This window comes from Phaethon aethereus, assembly GCF_964289735.1.
Source record: "Phaethon aethereus genome assembly, chromosome: 1".
NCBI lineage: Eukaryota > Metazoa > Chordata > Aves > Phaethontiformes > Phaethontidae > Phaethon > Phaethon aethereus.
Window position 1 is genome coordinate 100487539 of NC_138575.1, and position 22333 is coordinate 100509871.

General features: G+C 43.2%; 1 protein-coding gene across 1 annotated transcript in view; it reads left to right on the top strand.

The window, feature by feature from the left end:
* Nucleotides 1-1585: 1585 nt before the first annotated feature.
* EPHA3 (EPH receptor A3) overlaps nucleotides 1586-22333 on the top strand; it is a gene marked incomplete at its 5' end in the record, with an annotated part of 232300 nt that continues 211552 nt past the window's right edge. The window contains 2 exons of the mRNA XM_082011947.1: nucleotides 1586-1691; nucleotides 19630-19694. Coding sequence (XP_081868073.1) covers nucleotides 1586-1691; nucleotides 19630-19694 — 171 coding nt within the window. The remainder of the gene's footprint in view (nucleotides 1692-19629; nucleotides 19695-22333) is intronic.

Genomic DNA, 22333 nt, shown 5'->3' on the forward strand with positions numbered 1-22333 from the left:
AGACATTGGCACAAGGCCCTGACTTGGAACCAGCCCAGCCCCTCTTCTTCCGCTGTTGGTGGGCAGGAAAGGTGTGTCACTGCTGCAGCGAGCTGGCAGTGCTGCACGGCGGTGCTGCCCCACAGCCAGCGCTGCTCTTGATAAACTTGGAGCTCGGATGCTGCAGGCGGCGGTTCTCGGCAGTGCTCAGCTGTCCTGCTGCTGCCAGTGGCCCTGAGGACACGTAGGACAATTCCTTCGTCTTCACAAAGAGGAAGGTTTTTCGGGCGTTTAGCATACTGGTTTGTGAAACATGGGGCTCGGTTCCTGTGGTATGGAAGATTTTTGATGTTATTTCGGCACTGTAGTTCCACATCTGTTGCCTAGGGCTCCTTTCCTCCCTGCCTGTTGCTTGCTGTCTGTGCAGACAGCACATGCATTGAGAGCAAGACCTTGTACTACGCAGATGCATACCTTTGGTTTGGAGTAAAATATTTATTTGACCTCAGTATTATTCAAACATTTTTCCCGTTTCCACAGAACCACACTGGGTGGCTCTGGAGACCTGAGATGAGTCACTTGGGAAGAAAGACGTCCACATTCTGAAGGAATGATGCGCAGAAGGGGAAGCTTGGGAAGTGCTGCTCTGCGGTGATTCCCCCTGGGAGAGGTGGAATAGCAGTACTGCGTGCCTGCCGCTCTGCCCGTTGCTCTGGCAGGTACTCTGGGGCCTTTGATGGGCTGAGAGGGCTGGAGGTAAGGTACACACACGCAGAGAATGCTTCTAAAATACACGTTTTACATGGTAACGTCTCAAGTAAAGCTGCACATCCCTGTAGAGAGCCGCGTCTGTGAGGAGGCCCCTAACACCCCCAAGGCTCCAGTTTGCTTTAGTGAGGTCACAGTAGATCTGCTCTTCAGGGTCGGAGCCACGGTCCTGCGTGAAAGCAGGCTGGGCTAGAGTTACAGCGGTCAGCAAAGGGATGAATGATACAATTGGCATTTTTCTAGCAAGCCTGCTGCTCTGGCTGCATTCTGAGGCTCCAAAGGCTTTACCACTGCTTTACAGTTGTATTCAGCCCAGGAAAGACCGGTAATTGAACATGATCAGATTGCAGTTGGCTAAAACACCCACCCAAGCCTTCCGAGTTACATGACTTATGCCAGCCCGTACTGCAGCGACCCTGCTACGTGCTGCATGCGACGGGGCGTCCTTTCGGGCTCAGGGGCAAGTTCTGCGCTTTGCCCCTTGCTTTACACCGTCGGGAATTTGCCACCCGTCCCCGACCCCCCCCTCCCGTGCCACTAGGGTCCCGTTGCGCGAACGGCGACCTCCGAGCGCGCAAGTCCCGCAGAAAGCCCGCTCGGAAGCCCCCCCCGGCGGGCAGGCAGGTGGGCGGGGCGGCGCTAGGGCCCGGGGCGGCGCGGCGGCGGCGGCGGCGGGGCCGGGCGGGGGCGGCCCCTCCCGGGCGCAGCGCGGAGGCGGGCGCGGGCGGGCGCGGGGCATGGTCCCGGCCCCGGCCCCGGCGGCGCGGAGCGGGGCGGGCGGGCGCGGTGGCATGCGGCGCGGAGACATGCGGCTCTGCCTGCGCGCTGCCCCGCCGACATGGACCGCCGCCGACATGGACCGTCGCCGCCGCCGCTGCTGCCGCTGCTGCTCTGCGCTGCCCTCGGCGCCGCCGGGCGCCTGAGCGCCCGCCCCGGCAACGAAGGTGAGCCGCGGCCCGGCCGGGTCCCGCCGGCGACGGGTGGGCGGGGGACCCGCTTCGTGCTCTCCCTCTTCTTCCCCCCTTTCTTATCTTTTTTCACCCTTTTATTTTCTCACACCTCCCCTCCGCCCCCCCTCCGTTAAGGTGGTCCCGGGCGGCAGCGGCTCCTCGCCGCGGGAGCGCAGGGCGCCCTGTCAGCGCGCGCCGCCCGGTGCGCTGCCGGGGCGGGGGGGCGAGCAGCCGCCCCCCGCCGCCGCCCCCGAGGAAAGTTGGCGTGGGAAGGGCGGCCTGTGCCGTCCCCCGGCCCCTCCGCCGGCGGGGCTGGGCGAGCCGCGGGTCCCGGGGGCGAGCTGGGGTGCGGGGGGGCGTTTGCCAGCGGCCGCGGCCCCCCCGGCAGGTGCCCGGCGTCCCCCAGTCAGGGTGAGCCGCCCCCTCAGGTAGCTGGAGGGGTGGCGTTCGCTGGTTAATTAATAAAAATAAGGTGCAAAGACTGAGGGGTGGCTGCCGTCTCCCTCCGCCCCGGTGACAACTGGGCTGTGAGCCCTTTTGTACGTGCATGGGTGGTGGCTCCATTAGTCGTTCTGTGTTTCAGAACTTTTAATTAATACGAAAACGAAGCTTGCTGCCCTGTGAAACCCCTTTTTGGTTCCGTGACGGTTTCATACAGTTTGGTGTTTTTTGGTTTTTTTTATTTTTTAATTTTTTTTTAACCGGTGAAAATGGTGTGTGTATCTATCTGAATGTTTGTAAATTTTCGGAAGCAAAGCGTGAGTAGCTTGTTCTCCTCTCCTACGGTAATTTTTAAGATGACATTTGATGAAAACACACGTTAGATTTCCGGGGGAAATCACAATCACTAGACATTGTTTGAAAAAGTAGTTGAAATACTTAAAAAAAAAAAAATTGTCCATTTCCTATGGAAAAAAACCAAACAGAAACGCAGCTTTTGCTCACTTGCACGGTGAACGTGGTCGGCATGACCAGGGTGTCCAGCGTAATCGTCTTTGGAGCGAAAATCCAGAGGCCAAAGGTTGTGAAGAACTTCTGGCATCAAGCAGCCACGTAAAACTCGCACCTGCTTGAGTTGCAGCATTTGTGTAGAGAAGGAGGTATCAGAGCTGATAAAGCGATGGTTTCTGCTGTACTTATGATGTTCTGGGTGCCTGCGGGATAAGGCAGTGAGATAAGGGCTTTAGATGCTTTCTGGAGGGGGGAAAAGAAATATATTATAAAAACAAATCAGGAAAGATTCAAACTTCACAAATCCTGTGTAATCTTCAATCAGCTGGTTTTATTGCTTAGGATGAACTGCAGGACCGTTGTACCAGAAGAGCGATATAGCGTCTGTTTGTATGTTTTATGTAAATTTGGTTTGCAGGCACAGTGCTTTATAGGTTGCTTAAAAGAACATGCTTTTAATAGTTGGTCGCTTTTAAGCCTACAGATACATGCTATTTTGTAAATATTTGTCATCTTTCACAAATGATTTTCAGAAACGAAACCAAGAGCATTCGTAAGCGTTGCCCTTGTCTCATTAAAAGCTTTTTGGGGATGTATGTAGTTCTGTCAGTCAGCGGAGCAGCTCTGCCTCCATGGCAGTGGTAGGCAGACACAGTCTGTAAACTGAGACTAATTATGCAAAAAAGATATTAGAGCATTCCGGTTTGCAAAAAAAAAAAAAAAAAAAAGAAAGAAAAAAAAAAAGCTTTTTGTTTCTTTGTTTAATATCGCTGGCACTGAGAATTGAGAAAGGAGGAAAAAAATTGGTGTCGTACAGAATGCGCATTAAGCACACTTGTCCGAGTTAGCTTTCAGCAGACACTGCTTCCATGCTCTCTTTTCAGCTTCAGGAACATGTACAATATGGGCAATATTTTCAAAATGGCTAGTGAAAACAGCAGTGTAAATGCAGTTACTGGACAGTAACCCGCTTCTGCATGCTTACTTTTTTCAAGTATGTGTTTTGCTATTCCTTTCAAGAAGAGGAACACTGACAGTCTCTTTTAAAAATGACATCAACTTTAAAGGACTTTTTCCCACCCCCTCACCCCTGTAGGAAAGCTCAGTAATTCTTTTATTTATTTACAGCGTATTTAGGCTGGTCGTGTGAGTTTAGAAATCTGAATTATTATAATTTGCTGACACACCAATTTGTTTGACGATCAAGTGCTTTAAATCATGTCAGAAGTTTATGTTTTCCTTTTTAAATAATCTTTTTCTCACTGATTCACTTACCTACTGTTGTTACCGTAAATTTCCCTCCAAAACTAGAGATAGATGTTTCTGCCTTTCTGCAGGGTATTTAGAAAAGTTCTCTTTTTCTACCACTGCGAAGGAAAAAGCTAGATTTTCAACTGAGGTTGTTAATATAGGCTTATAACTAAAAATTTATGGTTTTTTATGCACTTTATATTAAAGCTGCTGTTGAAATTCTCCTCGTGGATTGTTTTAACGAAGGATGGAACTAATTTTTGGTGCGTGTATATAGGTTTGTCAAACTTCTGGGGGACATGAATGTTGTTGTAGGCATGTCACAAAAGTACATTCAGAGCTCCCGGTGATGTTTCCTAAACTTACTTGACTTGAAAGAATTATTCTATTTTATAAATACAACTTCAGTTAACATTTACAATTAATACTAAAGCTGACAACTGTTTGAGTTAGTACTAATGCTGCCAATGGAAGTGGGTGGGATGAAGGGAGAAAAGGATGAAAGAAGGGCTGAAGGCAAGTTGTTGGCTTACTTCACATTGTGATATTAAATGCAGTCCTTGCTGTTTTTTTTTTTTTCCTTTGAAGTGCTTGAATTTTTGCTAATTTGCTTCATCCCAGAGAAGTTTTATTTAGAGTTTTTTCTTGAGGAAACATAAAATTTTCCACTGAGTTTATTTTTAAACGACCTGCCGTGCTCATCGTGAAGCTGCGTGTATTTTGCCAACGTAATCACAGAAGCGCAAGAAGGTTCTCTAAAGTTCAGGTTTATCTGGGCGCAGCTGTAAGGTTTGTGCCATTTTCTGCGAGGCAGGAAAATGTCAGGAAGATTTAACATCTAACTTTTCCAGATTGAAGTCGCAAACTGAGCCCCGTAGGTGCATAGAAACCACATGTTCTGCTCTTCCATTCTGTTGGATATTTTCCGCTTAGGGAGGCTTGTGGGGTTTTTCTTAGAAGGATGCAATTTCTTTCAGAATAATTCCTACGTTATCAAGAAATCGAGTGAGCTGTATCATTCCGTAATTTAATAATTTTTCCTCAATCTCTTCTGCAACTATATTGCCCGCCCGAGGCTACCAGCAACCTTAATTTCACTGTTTTATAACCCACAACAGTTAACACTTGACCTAGGTCATTAACAGGATTATCAGCAAATTTGTTTAAGCTTTTACTGACAACCTGAATTGCTTCAATAATATTTTGACTGTGCAGACAGGAAACTTCTTGTAACCTCTCAATCTAGCATAAAATTAATTTCTTGCAAACACAGCTACCAAAAGATCAATACGGTAAATCTGCTTACAGTACTTGGTTTCAAATAGTGTCTGTTTTGGTTTACAGCAAGAAGGTTCCAATCAGCCTCTATTTTCAGTCTGCATTGGATTTGAAGATGCGGTTTCATCTTTTATTCATCGATTACCATCTCAGAACTTCGTGTAACTGCGCAATTAAGTGCACCATTTTATCTGGGCTGGTCTCTGTTAACACTTAAAGTCGCTAAAGGCGACTTACTGTGCCTTTGTAGTAACGACAGCTCCTGGCATGGTTCTGAAAAACGCGGCGTTTGCACGTGGAGCCAAATGCCTGCCCAACTTTCGCATGTAGTTTTGGGGAAGGCTGGCAATACTGGGAACTTTGCAGTAGAATCTAAAGGGATTGCGCGGGGAAACGCTTTTTACAAATCTCGCCTCACTGTATGTCGGGTATCATTAGGTCCAGATGAGCCTTCATGTGTCGTGACAATTCCTGCTGGTGCCTCTAGCTTGCTCCTGAGTGCTGTTCTGCAAAAGAAGTTAAAAGTTGGTTTAGAAATCTTAATGTGAAACCTTTTAAAACTTAATTTCGGAAAGCTCAAAGTCCTGGGGGGTCTAGAGAGCTGTTTTTCATACAGCTGTATCTTATTCAAAGCTTCTGTGCTTAATCCTAAGCTGTCCGATTAGACAAATAATGAACGTATTTTAAAATTCACACCATGATGTCTTCAAAATCCTGTGCAACAGGAGAAGTAAGTTGCGTAAATTCCTCATTTTCTGTCAACGTTTTTGATAGCAGGTTGTAACACATGGAATAATTTATTTTCTTTTCAGTTTGTCGCTGAAGTTTGTCTTGATGTACTGCTGATTTTAATACGGTGTATTAAAAAGAAAAATCAGTACATTGGCTATAGCAAACTTAAAGCAGATGTTTGAAACGCAAAGATGTCCAAATTTGACACAGCAATTAATTCTTATTGCAGTTAATTTGGATACAACGTATTTGCTACCCAACCAAGCAGTCAGTGTATAGAAACAGTTTAGAACTCTTTCTGTACTCTCAGCCTCAGGAAATTAAGCTTCAGAGGCACCACCAGAAGAGAAAGCATTGAAGAGATAATAGGTGCACTAAGTTTAACAGTTGTTTACATGAAATCTTCGCAAATCAGGAGTGCGTTCTGATTGAACTTAAATTTTTCCTTCCCATCTGGGAAGATAGACAAATTAGCTGTATTTTTTTTAATTATCTGCCAGATTTAAGTAAGTTGCTATTACCATACTTACTTCTGATTCTGTTTGAGAACTTGCAAGTTTTCCTCTAGGAGAGCATGTAATGGCTCTTGTTCTTGTAATCCCCACTTGATGAAAGTTTGGAAATACGGATGCAGGTGTTCATTTTCTTGTTTTCAGAGCTCTGGATTTTATCACCAGTGAGGGTCACTACAGAGCTGTTGCCGAATACAACAGTACTCGTTGTAGATTTTTATACAGAGCCTGAGCGAGTTCCATAGGGTACCTGTAATTTATGTAGGTACCGCTGCTTTGTAGCTGCTGTTTGATTTTTTTGTTTTTCTTTGTATCTCCAGTTCTTTATATATATATTTTTTTTTTAATAATGTCCTTGCTTTTGTTAAAGTTCAAAGCTCCGCTCAGTGGTGCTGATATCAAAACACAGAAAGGTCATTTTGATACCCTAAGGTGCAAAATTGACCGGACTTGTCCTAAGCTGTTGGATAACACTTCAGAGGTGGGGCAGAGGGATCTCACTAACCTGTTGCCTTTCTAAAAGATAATTCTAGCATTCAAATAGTTGCTTTTCTGGAGTGAGATCTGGGGATTTTAATTTTTTTTTTTTTTTTTAACATTTCCTTTCTTATGAAAACAAATAGTTCAGTTTGTTGAAGCATTGCGGAAAATTGTTGAAAATATGTTTATGAGCAGGAAAAGACTTACAATAAGAAATGATACAGCGAAATGGAAGAATTTTTTTACAAATGCATGTGGCTACTGTTAAGTGATCCATTTTGCTAAAAATTCATTGCAATGGTGTAGCCCTTTGTATTTCCATAAACACCTTCAAGCAGTAGCTTTTATTTTTTTATATTTAAACTCTTTTAAACAAGAACCAAAACTTAAAAGAAAATAGTTTAATTCAGAAGATTAGATATGAACTCCCAGCGGTGTAATTTTGGAAACAGAACATGGTAGTAATTTGCTGGGTTAGGTTTGTATTCCCCACCGGTAGCCTTGTGCTTCCTAGTTTCTTAGGCACTTGATAAATCCTAACACAAGTACTTAGTTTGCAGTGTAAGTACTCATTTTGCAGTGTGAAACTGATGTAAGATTAAAATTCCGTCCCTTGGGCTGAAGATTCCTTTTAAATATCTGCAGTGAATGAATGAAAGAAAGAAAAATAGAGAAATAAAGATAATCCTGCCTGAAAGAAATCTTGGGGCGGTGACAAAAGAGTCCCAGTCTGTGAGAGTGACGGGTGGACTTTATGAAACACCGGCATGTACAGCCTTAAATTTGCAGAGATGTTATTAAACCAGACACACTGTTTCCTTTAGTGCCACGCTCCTTTTTTTTTTTCATTAAACTACTGTGTCCTGCTGTTTCAGGCAAAATATGGAGGAAAATCCCATTAATCTGCTGGAAAAATATTGATGAAAGAAGAATAGCAGACTGAAGGAACAGTGGTTGAAACTTGCCAGTAATTAAGTGAACAATAGGATGAATGGTAGGGTTCAGTCAGGGCAGTTGAGTGTAATAAGGTGTGGGAATGGTGCTTTATTTTTTTTTTTTTCTTTTTTTCCAGTTGGTTTCTCATACCATTTTTATATCTATATTTGGATGGAAAGGGTCGTATTGCATTGGTTCCTTCTTTTAAAAATAATAATTAAAAAAACCTGCTAAAGCATAGCTGCCTCGCATAAGAGGACAGTTATTAAAACCAGAACTTTTAAATTGGTGCCTAGCAAAAGAGGGTTTTGTAGAAAATCTAGAGTAGAGGGTTACCGTTTAAATAAATAATGAAGCACCAAAATGTGTTTTGGTCCATGGTAGGCTTCCCACAAACTTTGTGCAGTAATAGATAGCAATGATTGACATTGGGTTTTTTGATTCAGTTGTTGAGAGGTTAGAGGCAGCTAGAGTGTTTTTGCTCTGTTTGCTTTTTTTGAGAGGCAAGGCTGTTTGAGAGGTCTCTTTTGGAGGGGGAGAGAGTGGAATTAAGAGGAGAGCGCAGGTAGGCAGAGATGACGTGAAAGTTGGACCTGAATCTTAGAAAAATCAGGCCAAAATCCAAACTTTCTCCTGTTAATGACAGTGTTAGGAGCCCAGAATTCAGTGCTGACAATGATCTGAACACTGAGCAAAGCACAAATTAAGAAATTCCTTGCCTCCTTGGAAGGCTACGCTTTGTTTACATTAGTAACCTTCATGACTATGATTTACCAGTGGTGAATTTCAACAGCGGCTGCAGCTTAGGCAGGGTAGAGGCATTTTTGCCATTCTATTTAATCTTTCTGTAACGGTGCTTTCTTTAAAAAAAAGTAAAATAAAGAAAGTTATGTCTGTCCAGCCCTAGTGTTCCTGACCAGCCATGGAGAACACCCACTTAGGACATTTATATCAAAATGGGTTCTGAGGTGGTAAGGGCCTTATCCTGCAAAAACTTGTCTCCTGTGGATGATTTACCTCAGAGAGCAAATGTCCTAGCAATGGTTGAGAGTTCAGAATTCCTGGAGAAGGTGGCTACAGCTATGGGAAATGTACTGTGCTCACCCAAACCATCCAGAGGTGACCCAACTGTAGGCAAATCTCATCGGTCTCCTTTGTTCCCAGCCCACCTACCCCCGTGCTGTCTTTCTGTCATGACTGTGCTTTTCCTTTTGTCTCTTCCTTCCTGTAAATCAACGTTCAGCCATAAAGAGCAGAAGGCAAAGATCGTCTTGTCTTTTCCTGACTGGAAGACCGCATGTCCATTGCTTCCTACTGAATGCTGTTTACCAGAAAGGGGGTGCTTTGATCCTATAGATGCCCAGAAAAAAAAAAAAAACAAAAAACAGAGGAACAAAATCATATGTTTAATGGCATTGCTTTTTCCATAGTTAGTTGGTTGTATTGATCCCAAAAGCTGGGTTAAAGGGGCAGAGGGTGTTCAAGAAATCGAAGCAGAAGCTGTCCGTGCTACCCAAGGAAAGCAATTCTGGAGAAGAGGTGTGAGGAACATGCTTAGTTTGTGGAACATAATGGAAACCTGAGCCGTTTGTGGGAAGGTAATGGGAGTAGAGAAATAAGCAGGAGACAGGGGCCTGAGAAACTGGCTTGTGGGTAGATGGGGATAGAGCAGTCATTTAGGCATTTACCTTTGTTATAAATATTTGTATTTCTCACATATGGAAATAGTGAAAAGAGATGTTAGCGGGGTTTTGGTTGCAAAGGCAGCAAATGAAGTCAGGGGCAATTCCATTTTTCATATGGATAGCTCAGCACACATGTTCTGCATTAATTACCTCCATAAATTCTGTTAACCTGGCAAACAATGAAAATATCATGTTGGTGACATCACTGTATTGGAAAATAAAACTGGTTTTAGCATCTTGGTTTTCTCAACATGACATTTGAGGAGATTTCTTACGCCATTGGCGTTTTACTCCTCCAATTTGCACCAAGATGTTTAGTCATTTGCTCTGTGGGTTTATTTTATCTGTGGAGTAGCTGTGTAAGGACCCAAGTACTTCGTAGCCCATGCAAGCTGGAGCCCTTGATTCATGGAAGTTGAGAAGAAGAGCTTGACAAAACTCTGTCAGGGCACACCTGAGTAGGTGGCTTTCCAAATGCAGTACTTTAGGATCCTCAGAATTTTTTTTACAAGTCTTAACTTCAGTGTTTCAAACTTAAAAAATACAAAACAAAACAAAGCAAAAAGAACCCCCCAGAACAAAAACAACCAAACCCCACAACCAAACCCAACACAACTATATTCACTTGCACGGGTTTTAATTTTTTTGTGCCCCACGTAAGGAATTTCTTAAAACTATTTTTTTTTCTGAGTTGTGGCATGCTGCCAGCTGATTCACTTGGGGGGTATTACAGCCTTTTTAACAAATGAATGGTCATTTCCTGGATTATGCTCTGGTCTCTGTCTCAAAAATTTATGTCCTCAAAGGACTATTGATTACTTGCTGTGATTTTTGGTGATTTCAGGATCTTGAAAGTGTTTGAACTGCAGTAAAATTTGTGGGAACTTAGGAGCTTTTAGTCATGGGTGTTGCATGTGGCCAGGTGTCTTTTCTGCGGCACTTTTTGGTGCCTAGAACTCTAGATACTGAGCACATTGCAGTAAGTTTTGAATTCTCAGTTTACCTTAAGGTAAACTTAAGTGAACATGGACACTATGGTGCAACCTCCCCCCCCTCCCCCCCCCGCCACCTCCCGCCTTTAAGCTACCAGAAGCCTTCCCAAGGGGGATCTTTGTGACACTCCGGTAAATCCCAACTCTGTCAGATCTTCGGAGAGCACAATTCTGCAAAACTACTGAATACTGAATATTATTTTTTTCCCAAGGGAGGAGAAGTGCGGAAGTAAAAGGGCTAACTTGTGCAACATGCTTAAGCCCTTTTGAGAAGTGCTTTAGAGCTTGTTAAAGTTATTTGGGTAACATTTGATGTTGAGTTTTGTCTAGCCGTAGGCATTTGGTGCCATTTTATGTGCCTCAGGATTTGGGGCACCCAGTGGGACTGGCAACTACGACACATCCTGTGAGAGACCCACTTAGATTGTGGGCTGGTGGAAGGCATGGAGTGGCTGGGTGTAGCTGACTGAATCTCATCCTTAGTTTCTGGTATAATTTTTTTTTTTCTTCCCCTGAGAAAGGTGAACTTGAGTTTTGCAGTTTAAACTCTTGTTTAATACAGGGGCCCCTATTTTGCATTTAGGTGTTTAACACTGTGCTTCACTGATGCCACATTTAATGCTATAGTAGTAGAGTAGAATGAGACTTGGAACATTTGGATTTGAACGTGAGTTCAGCTGAACAGTAATTCAGGTATCTAAGGGTTTATGTCTCTTGTAGGAGGTACTGGAAAAGGACCAATTGGAACTGTTTAAAAAAAATGCAAAAAAGTGAAAGGGACACGATAATTTGGAACCCATTAAGTTAATCCATTTTTAATTTTTATATCCTTGTCTTAATGAAAAGAACGGGCACGTATCAACTTACAGGAAATAGCCCAATAAAACCGAAACCTTATTAGGCCCCTTTGATAAACATTGCATTCCAGCCCACCAGTCATATGTTTTTGCATACTTGGAAATTGAGCTTTATGCCACTTTAACAATATCAAGAGAACTCTCATGTTTCAAACTAATAAAAAAAAGAAATAAAATCTGTTTTGTCTGTGTTCATCCATGAGAAGGGATGGGCGGTTGTCAACACGACGCAGGCAGGTACTCCGAGAAAAAGCGGTGTACAGATTTGTTGCCTTCCTACAAAAAGAGCTGCTGGTTCATGTGTCATCATCAGTGCAGAAACGGCTTGTCGGTCTTTTTACAGTAGCCAGGATGGCTTCTGCACGGTGCTGAGGTAGGAGGTTTGAGTGTGTCTGCACACCCCTATAGGCTCGATACAGGTTGACCAGAGGGTAAGATGAAAGCTGTACATACGCTGCCTCGCCGTAGCTATCGCTCGGAGTCCCTCCGCAACGGGAGGGGGGAACCGGCTTTGGGTGTTACGCGGACACTCCGAAGCTTTCCAGCCGCAAAACGTTCACTTTGAAATCGGTTCCCGTTTCGCCCGTGAAGGGACGGTGCAGTCCTGCAGTCGCGCTCTCTGAAACCTCTCGTGTGAGGCTCTCGCTTTTGGACCTGGTTGTCATCGTCCTGTCCGCTCGGGAGACTTCGTGTCGCGTTGCCCCTTTTCCGCAGGCGGGCTCCGCGCTTGCGAGGGCAGGAGGGCTGGACTGCTGGAGAGCTGCTGCTTGGCCCCCGGCGCGGGCGGTGGGAGCCGGGCTGGCGGGGCTGAGGCGCAGGTAGAGCCGCGGCTGCCGGCTGGCACGCTGCGAGCCCCCGGGGGGGGCGCAGGGGAGCGCGGCCGATGCCTGGCGGGACTGAAATCCGTGCGGCGCGCCGCAGGCAGGGAGAGGGCTGCCACGGGGTCGTAGAGCCTCCCTGAGCGGCTCTGGCTTTGCCGTTTGCAGTCTGTGCTTTTATTTATGGGCGTTCCTGCGTCGCTCATCGCTGTCCTGTGTTCTCTCCTTCATGGCGGCCTTTTGAGAGAAGCTTGCAGTGAGGTTCCAGCTTTGGCTGCTTCGCTATTCAGCTGTAGGAAATACTGAGGTATCTAAATCTGGCCTCAGATGCTCTTGGGGACTGTGTTTGAGAAGAGTAAAATCTGGGAGGAAAATGAAACTCTTCCTCTCCAAAAGCTGAGGGTAACTGCCATAAAAACAGAATTTGCCAAATAATCCAAACTGATGTAAGAACCTTATATGTTCTATGGAAGCAATAATCTATAGGGTAACTTGACACATATTGCTAGTCTTTTTTCTTTTCATCTGAGATTTGTAACACAATCTCTTAATCTTGGAAACAGTTATTTACTGAAGATTTAAATGAAAATAATGGAGGCTTGGGCTATCCAGTCGTCTTTTGTGAAGATTCCCATCTTCAGTATCGGAGCAGCTGTTTTTTAATTCATTTTGGTTTTTCCTTGTTTGTTCATCTCTTGCCCCCACCCTGATGGAGTTCTTCAGTCAGCAATTTAACCACAGATTGAACATGACAGTTGCCAAATTTAGAATGTTCTGCACAAAATCATATTTGTATTGTACAGTATAATGGCACAGGCAAGAAGGGTTGAAAGTGCAGACCTCACAGCGTTGTGCCTCTCGCAGGACTGTAGTCCAGCTTTGAGCTGTAGCAGAAATCTCACTGAGAAATCTCACATTTGGAAAAGAATTGTGCAGTAAATGGGCCAAAATTTGTTGGTACTTGGGTTGGGTATGCGCTATAAAGCATGTTCTATTGGCCGTTTTTAGGAGACTTTACGCTATGTAGCTTAGTGTCCCTTTGCTCCTAGGGTGCCCCAGGCTGGAGGGAGAGACAGCTGTAAAAGCAGAGCTGGTAGATGGGGACCTAGCAGATCTCTCTTACGCTAAGGTCATTTTCTTCCGAGCAATAATTACACCTTCATTACAACATTTGTGGAGGAATGCAGGAGCATAAAATCACAACAGACTTAACGTTATTCTTAATGGACAAGCAGCAAATCAGGCCCCATGTCTGCTGCTTAGAACCAAGCTTCACTCAACTGATCACCCTTCCATGAAGACTGTATCACATTGGTTAACATTGCTTCATGGAGTGGTTTCTTATCTGCTGATTTTACTTACTTACTTGTTGTCCCTTCCGAAAGATTTTGTGGTCTACCTTAGCAAATTCCAGCATGATTTCAGCAACACCAGCGTGAGTGTTGGCAATTATGGGCAAAGCGCCACGGTGCAACTTTGGCCTTGCCTGGGCCCAGCCTGGCTGCCGGTAGATGTTGCTTCTAGCCTCAGAATAAACCGAAGACACAAAATTGATCTTTTGCAGCTCCTCTTATTCTGCTTTCGCCACTGCTGGGGGAACGGAGGGCTGAGAACACTGACATCTGTACCCGTAGGTGGAGGAAAATCCAGGTGCAAGTCCCTTTAGCCAGCAAGAGGCCACCATTCTAAAAATGCACGTCAGGGTTTGCGCTGACTCCGCTCTGTCCCACCCCAAAACCAAGTTCTGGCTGACTTTCTGCCGCAAAGTATTTTCTGTGCCGCTCGGGATTATATGACACGTTTCAATTATGGGCATTCACCATTTTTTGTTTTTGGTTGCATAGCGAATGTAATTTTCCCATTTGTTAGCATTTTTTTAATAACTAACTAGCATATTTCTAAACTGATAGTTTGATGCCAAAGAGGAAAACACAAAACAGTGGTGGTTTCTTGTTTGGTTTTTTTTTTTTAACTTTTAATTGGAACTGTTAATTAGTTGAAGGAAAAATATTTTATATTGCAAGCTGCCTTCTAGCAGGCTTTCCTTCCCATTTCTTGGGTAGTGAGGGAGATCTTAGGGTGGTTCTACCTGGCACAATGTTTGTTTGTTTATTTTTTTTTACTGGGAGAGGTATTTATACTGTGTTCAGCTCATTGTAGCAGTCGTTACTCCATGTGTTTCTGGAAATGCTGCTGCTTTCGGGCTGCATTCAGGTATCTTCCCCTCCCCACCGGCATTACTTACTCCTGATGAAACCCGCTGTCGGTGAGCCTCGCGGCAGGTCCTCTGCTGTCACCCTCAAACTGGAAGCAGCTTCTGGTAGCGTGAGTGGGCCCGCGTGTCGAACTCCACCCGAGCCCTCATTCGTCTTCTGCCTGATGCCACGAAAAGGAGGGTGAGCGAGCTTTGCGTTCCGCCTCTGCCTCCCTGCTCCGGTCGCTGGAAAGAGATTCGTTTTTACCCCGTGGGCAGAACTGCCTATTGCGGGAGCTACCAATGCTTTCTCTTCGAGCCGTGCGTGGGGACGGCCAGAGCAGTCGGGCAGGAGAGAGCTTCTAAAAGGAGAACACGTTCTCAGTCGGCGTTCTGTCACACTTGGCAGAAGTGGCTATGGTGTGCAGTACGGTGAGCAAGGCTCGCGGACGGAAGGACGATGGTTGCTCAGTTTGAGTGGCACGGCAGCGTTTTAATACCAGTAAATTCTCCCTCATGCTGCTAGTTTTAAAGGGAGTTAATTATGTGATAGGAACCAATGCAGGACACTAGCTTTTTTTTTTTTTTTTTTTTTTTAAAAAAAAGTTGTTTAATGAGAACTCCTCTGTGTCTCCTTAGCATAACCAGTGATCCTTTTCAAGGCATTCTGTAGGAAAGGATCGTTGATAGCAAGCAAGCTGCTCAGCTAGTTTAAGAGTTACCCTTAGTAACCAGCTAGTCAACCTCAGAGATTTCCGGAAGAGTTAGCTGACTGATACTCGTACAGTTTTGCAAGAGGAGGAGATGCAAGGAGTGCAAATTAGTTGTGTGAGAAACACAGTAAGCTTCAGAAAGAGCCTAGAAATCCTGATTCTCTCTCATGTGGCCTGACTTGTAAAACTACCTCTTTATTCTCTTCTGGAAAGCAGTAATAGCAGGAAGAAGAGTTGCTTGCTTTATTTTGGGACATAACATGCCAACCCAATTGTTCCCCAATACCCCATTTAAGAACATGAGAGTTGTGGGTAATCGGAGCCTGAAGATAGGACCATACCTGGACCTGCAGATACGATTGCACAGCCGTGCTCTTCACTGGGCCGGTTGTTCTGGAGTACCTGGTTGTTACACTTGCAGCAAAAGAAAGTGTATTGGTACACGAAGTAGCTTGACCTCTTTTTTTTGTTGGTTTTTTGTTTGTTTGTTTGTTTTGGCCTTATCTTAAAGACACACACCTTGCACAGCACAGTGCCACAAGGGAGGTTAAACCCTCTTTCATCTGGTAAATACATGGCTGTAGGCAGCTGTAGTACATTTAAACATCGGCTTTCGTTTAATTGTACGTGGGAAAATGTTAGGGTCCCGCTGATATATCCCTGCTGATCACGATCCGACTGAATGTGTCTTCGTGTTACACTGCATGAATTGGTCAGGTCAGTTTTGCGAACCAAGTGTTGCCTTTTGTTACACTAGAGGATATACGAGGGTTGAAAGAAGTTGAAATTCATTGTATGAACGGTGCTTGTGTAAAGTTTTACTTTTTACCTAATCCTACAAATCCATGTAAAAAAAAAAATCATCAGACAATTAATCTCTAATCCATTCTTTACTTATTTTTTCAGTCTTAGTGTAGGGAAATGCTAGTTTGTCCTTCAATTTCCAGATTAGTATGTAATGTTAGGACATATAATGAGAAAATGTAGCAGTACCCTTCCCTGTCATTTTTGTCTAGGGCCCATGATCATCACAGCCTGGAAGTTCTGTATTAGTTGTTTGCTATTGAGGTGTACAACTCTCTCTTGAAGTCGCAGGAAAAATGAGTGTTATAGAAGCTTTTTTTCAGGGAGAGGAAGGCGTGTTTTTCAGGTGACTAGCTGAAAGGAAATATGTTTTGCATTTTAGGTATCATTAAAGAACAGTACACTTCTGGTGAAAAGTATTCTTTTTCCTATTTTTTTTTAATAGGGAAAAAGTACTGTATGTATGAATTTCAGTTGGATTCTAAACAATTTCAGCACTCAGGCAGTCTACTCTGTGTTTCTCCTTGCCTGTAATATAATTCTTACTAGACAGATGATAAAGACATCCAGGCAAAGCGACAGTTATCTAGGGGGTCAGTATAATTATGTTTTCTTTCTTTGAGTATTTTTTTCCCCTCCCCTGGTCTTTTATTTCTTGGCATTTCACAAAAAAAAAAAAGTATCAAGTGGTCTTTTTAATCACTGAAGACCATGTAGCTAGATAGGTGAAGGAACTTCTGATCTTATTCTGCTAGATATTAAAGAGTTACTTGACATGACGAGCTTTGTTCCTTCTTGCACAATTGAAAATGGAGGAAGTTGAAGACTCTGCAGTATTTGAACACTTAAATATTTTTAGCACAAAACTACTTTATTAATAAAGTTACTGGTCTGGAACCGAGCTTTGCTTTGATTTTTTTGTCAGTAATGGGAGCATTCACACCACTCTTTTAAGGAACCTGCCCTCTCTGACTTGCATCTGAACTAGAATCCTACTGTAGTCAGTGTGAAAACCTCCCTTCTAAAGGATTTCTAAAATGGAGTGAAACATATGTGAGCATGGAAGAGTAGTTTCAGTAGTAGTAGTGCCAGTTCGAAGGAGATGAGGAAGACAGGGAAGGTGGAATGCAGGAGAGAGGCTGAAAAAAAGTTGATGTCATCGATTTGATCACAGTGTATTGCAACACGAGTTGCCCCGTGGCTGGGGCATCCACCCATCATGGGGCGCATATGCCTTGCACTGAGTATTTAATTGCCCCCGTGGCCCTGTCGTAATGCCTGCGAGTACTTCTCGTGGGAGTACCTGGTGACCTGATAAACCTGCTCTGAGAGCCAGGCAAGGCAGTAGGGAGCTGGCATTTCGAGGTGGCGCGGAGAGATCCGGACGGTGACGCCGAACGCTGACCTGCACTTTGAGGGCATGCTGCAGCGGCTGGGCTGCGTGGCAAGTCTGGAGAGGGAAACTACCACCAGGCTGTGAGTCCGTTGCCTGTTTATCTTTCCAGATGAGGCTGATGAATTTGGACTGACTTCCTAAATTTCTGAGTGGCTGCAATCACGTTTTCAAGAAGCTTATTCTTAAAGAATAGATATATTACTTAAGCTTAGTCCTGAGTGATTTGCCTTAGCAACTTATTGCCAAGTAATTTACCTCAGAAGTCATACTTCCTTCACCACCATACATTGCACACGCACAACAAACATATCTGTCTTATCCCAGGAGATACGTAATCTGTGGGAATTTGTAGTCACAAAAGCAAGAAGTGCACTTTTTCCCTTTGAATTTTTATTAGTATTTCTATTTATAGATGCAGACCTTGCTTTAGAATAGCCTGCCTAGGGCCCTATGCACTCAGTAAAAGACTGACTGTTTCCTCTCTGTGTGATTGAGAATTTAAGTATTGATAAATTCAGAGCTAAGAAATATGTAATACTGGATTATGTTCTTTCTGTAAGATTAGGAACGATATTTTCTTTCTTGATGTAGGTAAAAATTCAAAATACTGTAGTTTTCTTTTAAAGGGGTGTATAACTGCAAGGGGGGGGAAACATTTTTCCTCACACAGATGGCGGAGCAGCTCATTCGTGGTAGTACAGCACTGCATATATACACATACACAACACAAACGTGTGTGTAGGCAAATGTGTATATTTATGGTTGTTTATAACATGGTTTTATTTCTAATACTGTACACCTGTTTTTTCCTACTGTGTCTCTTTCTGTACACCTCAATAACAGGAAGAAAATGCCTTCATAGCTCTATTTTTTAAAGTGATATCCAAAATTAAACAGCAATTAAAAGGAGAATGATGAAATAATACAAATAGCTTAACTTAGCAGTTTCATAGATCATCTCCTTCATTCTTTCCCTTCCTAGTCCTATTCTTTCATTTTCTCTGAGCACCAATACCCAGACCATCTGGTTCTGGCAGCAGTGACAACCCTTCAGGCTTACAAATAGAAGCTGAAGCTGCTCAGACTGCTACAGTGGCCACCTCTATGAGATCCATCGTTCTGGGGTTTTAAAATGCCCTTGCATGTGATGGGATTTATTTCTTTTCTTATTGTCAGTATTTTCCATATTGAGGGAAAAAGGAAAAAAGAAGGGGAGGACACAACGAAAGCAATCCCAAATTGCAGATAATAAAAATTGCACAGATTGGTGCAGCTGTGAACAGTGTTGTCATGTTGTGTACTAATACTTCATTTGCTTGTATTTCTATAGAGGATTTTTTTTTTTTTTTTTGCATTATACTTTGTATCAATTCACCTGTTCTGCCTCACGTTCATAAATAAATGGTTAGTTAGAGAACTGTGTGATTAAGCACTTGGAGACTGTATGGTCAGGGTAAGGAACAGAATTTATTTTTGCGCTTATAAAAACAAGTAAATGCCAAAGTAGTAAAGCCTGTAAATTTTATTTATTTATTTAAAATACCAGTTATGGTTTAAAATGGGTATAAAAACACTGTGACTTGATTGACTGGAAAACGTCTGTATCAGACTGTTTACAAATAAGATCATCCTTCTTACTCTGAAAATTGTTGCACGCCTCAAAAAAAAAAAAAAAGAGAGAACAGCAAGATTAGGAGCGAATTGATGGCCCTCTTTAAAAGTAGGTTTGTCTGAACTTGTAACATTGTAAATAATTACTTTTGTATCTAATGCCTTACACATGACATTTAGAAAACACCAGTGCAAGCCGATTTGAGAACAAATTAGATCAGAAGGAAGAACGAATGGCAGGGAAGACTTTAATCAGCATTCATTATTTATTCCTGTATTCTGAGAAAATTATATATGCCAAATACAGGCCTTTAATCAAATAATGATTAAAATATTCAGATCTCACCTATGCAGTTAGATGCGTTGACCCAAATTTCAGACGTCCAAGGGGAAAACGCTGTAGTTTGTGCAGCTGATGGAAGTGCTCCGTTCCCACCCCCTGCTGCAGTTAATTTGGCCAGCAATCCATTGTTTGTTTTCTGTCACTTTTTTTGTTTTGAAAAATTCCCCTGTCTGCTGTTCATACCATGTTTTAAGATAAACAAGAAGATCCTTTTGATTTGTCTGTCTTTTTCTTCTTTGTAGCTAACTGCCAGGCCACCTGAACAAATCAACTGCTTCACAAGGTCCCCAAATAAACACATCTTTTGGTACGGGTAACCGAGGTTAACTGGACAGAGGCAAATGAAACTCATTCCTCTTCATTTTGTCTTCTTTTGTAGTTAATCTGCTGGATTCAAAAACAATTCAAGGGGAGCTGGGCTGGATCTCCTACCCATCACATGGGGTGAGTTCACCAGACTGTGAAATGGGAAAGTGCTGTTACAGACCAGTGTGCTATTTAACCATTGTTTCCTCTTCAGAGGACACCGTGCGATAGCGCTGGTTCTTTAGAGCTTCAAGAATAGTCTGCTCGAAACTTGCAATATGTGGCACAGATACATATGGTGCCTTCTCTTTAGAACATACATCGCACTGCAAGTAATCCCCAGGAAGAGCTCGCTGTCGTTGGAGAAATCAAGAGGGGCACTGGGGGGGGGGAGGGAAGTCTTTTAGGTACTGTTCCTTCTTCTAATGTGTATTTCTAAAAGAATGGGGACTGTTTCATAGTATTGCTTGCTAATTTACTCAGATGTGAGTAGTGGAAGGTGAAAGCTGTGTGGACATAAACGGGTGATGTAAGTACTATTTGATAACTTTTGTGCTGAATTGTTCAAGTACTGTTACTTATGAGTTAAAACGTTTTCAAAGAAATATCTAAATCATGTTTTTGAGGGTTGGGTTTCTTTTATTTACCTTGTATCCAGATCTAATGAAACTAGGCCTTCTATATGGAGAAGTAAAAGTGCAGTTTTAGAGCATCTGTGCTTTTGAACTTGCTCGCTCCACCGTTGTTACATAGCATTTGCCACCAGTCTCCTTTTAACATTTTTGATGACTTAATACCAGTGCATAGCCATCCAGTGCTGTTGATATCCGGACAGTCCCCAGCTTCTTGTCTCTGTGGAATGTATATGGTTTGTGTGTAGGAGCAACCCATTACTCTTTTCTACATTATATAGCATAGATCTGCAAGGAGACTCTTGCATTTCTACATTCTGTCCCCTGTAAAAAAAGACTTTACCACTTGGCAGGCTGAAGCCCTGGTGTCTGGAGGTCCCCTTGCCCTCAGAGAAGGCTGTGCCATCAAGTCTTTGCTGAAAGAAGGCACTCGGAGACCTGTGGCTCCCTCTCTTGCTGTCCTGTCACTTGTGCACCCTCGTGGGTGCTTTGTTCCCTTCCTCTACGGCGGTCTTACTTTTAGGCTTCCTACTTTTAGGATGACAACTCCTAGAAGTTTTCATGCATCTGTCTGCCCGTGTCTTCTGCCCTACAAGTAAACCTCTGCCAGAGGGTGCTGCTACGTCTAAGTCCTTGGGAAACGTTGTCTCTACTCTTGGTAAGGGCGAGGAGTTGCTAGCTAGGAGCCCAGCCGCTGTCCTTTTTCCAAAACGACTGCGTTTTGCTTTCGCAGTGTTGGCAGGTATCTGCTCGTTGGTTTGTTTGCAGGATCGTGAACATCCGCTTTTTAATTCTTCTGCAGCTTTGGGCAAGCTGTTACTTCACCTTTATCACTTTTACCACTTTAGATCAGCAGTAACAGTACTTTTGCATCTCTGCCTTATGGGATTCAGCTGTTAATATTTAAATAGTGCCTTCTTGATGTTCAGTGTTATGCAGGTGTTTAGCAGTATTTAAGGACTAAGGCTTGGTTTGTTTTTTGAGTTTATACATGGATCTCTCTCTGTATCTCTGAACAAATTGTTCCATTCTCATGGGGAAGGAGTGGGAAGAGGGGAAGAGGGTTCATGTTTCTTTCTAGTGGCTGTTCCTGCTGACTTTTCCCAATAAGAAACCTCTGTAAACAGGATGTCCAAGAGGGAACTCTCCAGCAATTTCTAGCTCATCAATTTTTTTGTCTACTTGCATTTTTTCTTTTTTTTTTTTTTTTGCAAAGTCTTTTTTTTTTTTCTCTCCCAGATGCCCTGCCCTCCTCTCCTTTACTTTTCTGCTCTGTTCATCTCCTTGCAGCTGTGCAATCTACTGCTCTGCTCTCTGCAGCTGTGCCTCTCTTGCCTTGGATGCCTAAAGCAGTTGGTAGGGAATGATGCAGGGTATCTTGGGGGCTATAACAAAAACAGATGTGCTACATTACCCCACCAAAACAGGCCCCCAGATCTCTCAAAGCAATTTTATTAGCTTCTGCAGGTTTTTGTCAGGTAAATCCAGCACAACTTGTTTGTGTGTGTCTGTGCATGCTGTTCCTATTTACTGTAATATCCACAGATATTGAAACCAAAGTAAATAATGGAATTGTACTGATGTTCTTACTAGTTAATGAAATTCTTAGTTAAAAATCACATGGTAGTAAACTAATGTAGGTCATGTACTGTGAGTGTTTACGTAGGAGAACTGAGACTCTAAACTGTAGCCTTCAAAATACTGTGAAGTTTTAAGCTTACGTATTGAAACATGAATGTAAAGTGTAGAAATAGCAATGTCTATCCTATCTGAATTGGCATTTTACTGTAAAATGATGACAACTTGAACATCCCGTGAGAGAGATGCCTTCTTTTTACAGCCCTTTATTTATAGTCAATTAATTAAACCTAGTAAATATGGCTGCATCTGTCTCTGAGCTAACTAAAATATGAACTTAAACTTTAGTGGAAAAACATTATAATAAAGATGTCACATCATATTGAAAGATTGCTAATAGCATAGCGGTGATTTACAAGGTAAAGCTAATAGAGCTACACTTGCGGCTGTGATTCACAAATGAGAGTATTGGTGTTGTGCCAGTTCTTCTCCAGCGTGCAGCAGTGTTCTCATCTGAAACCATAAATGTCAGTATACTGAGGCTGGTGACTTAAAGAATTTTTAAAA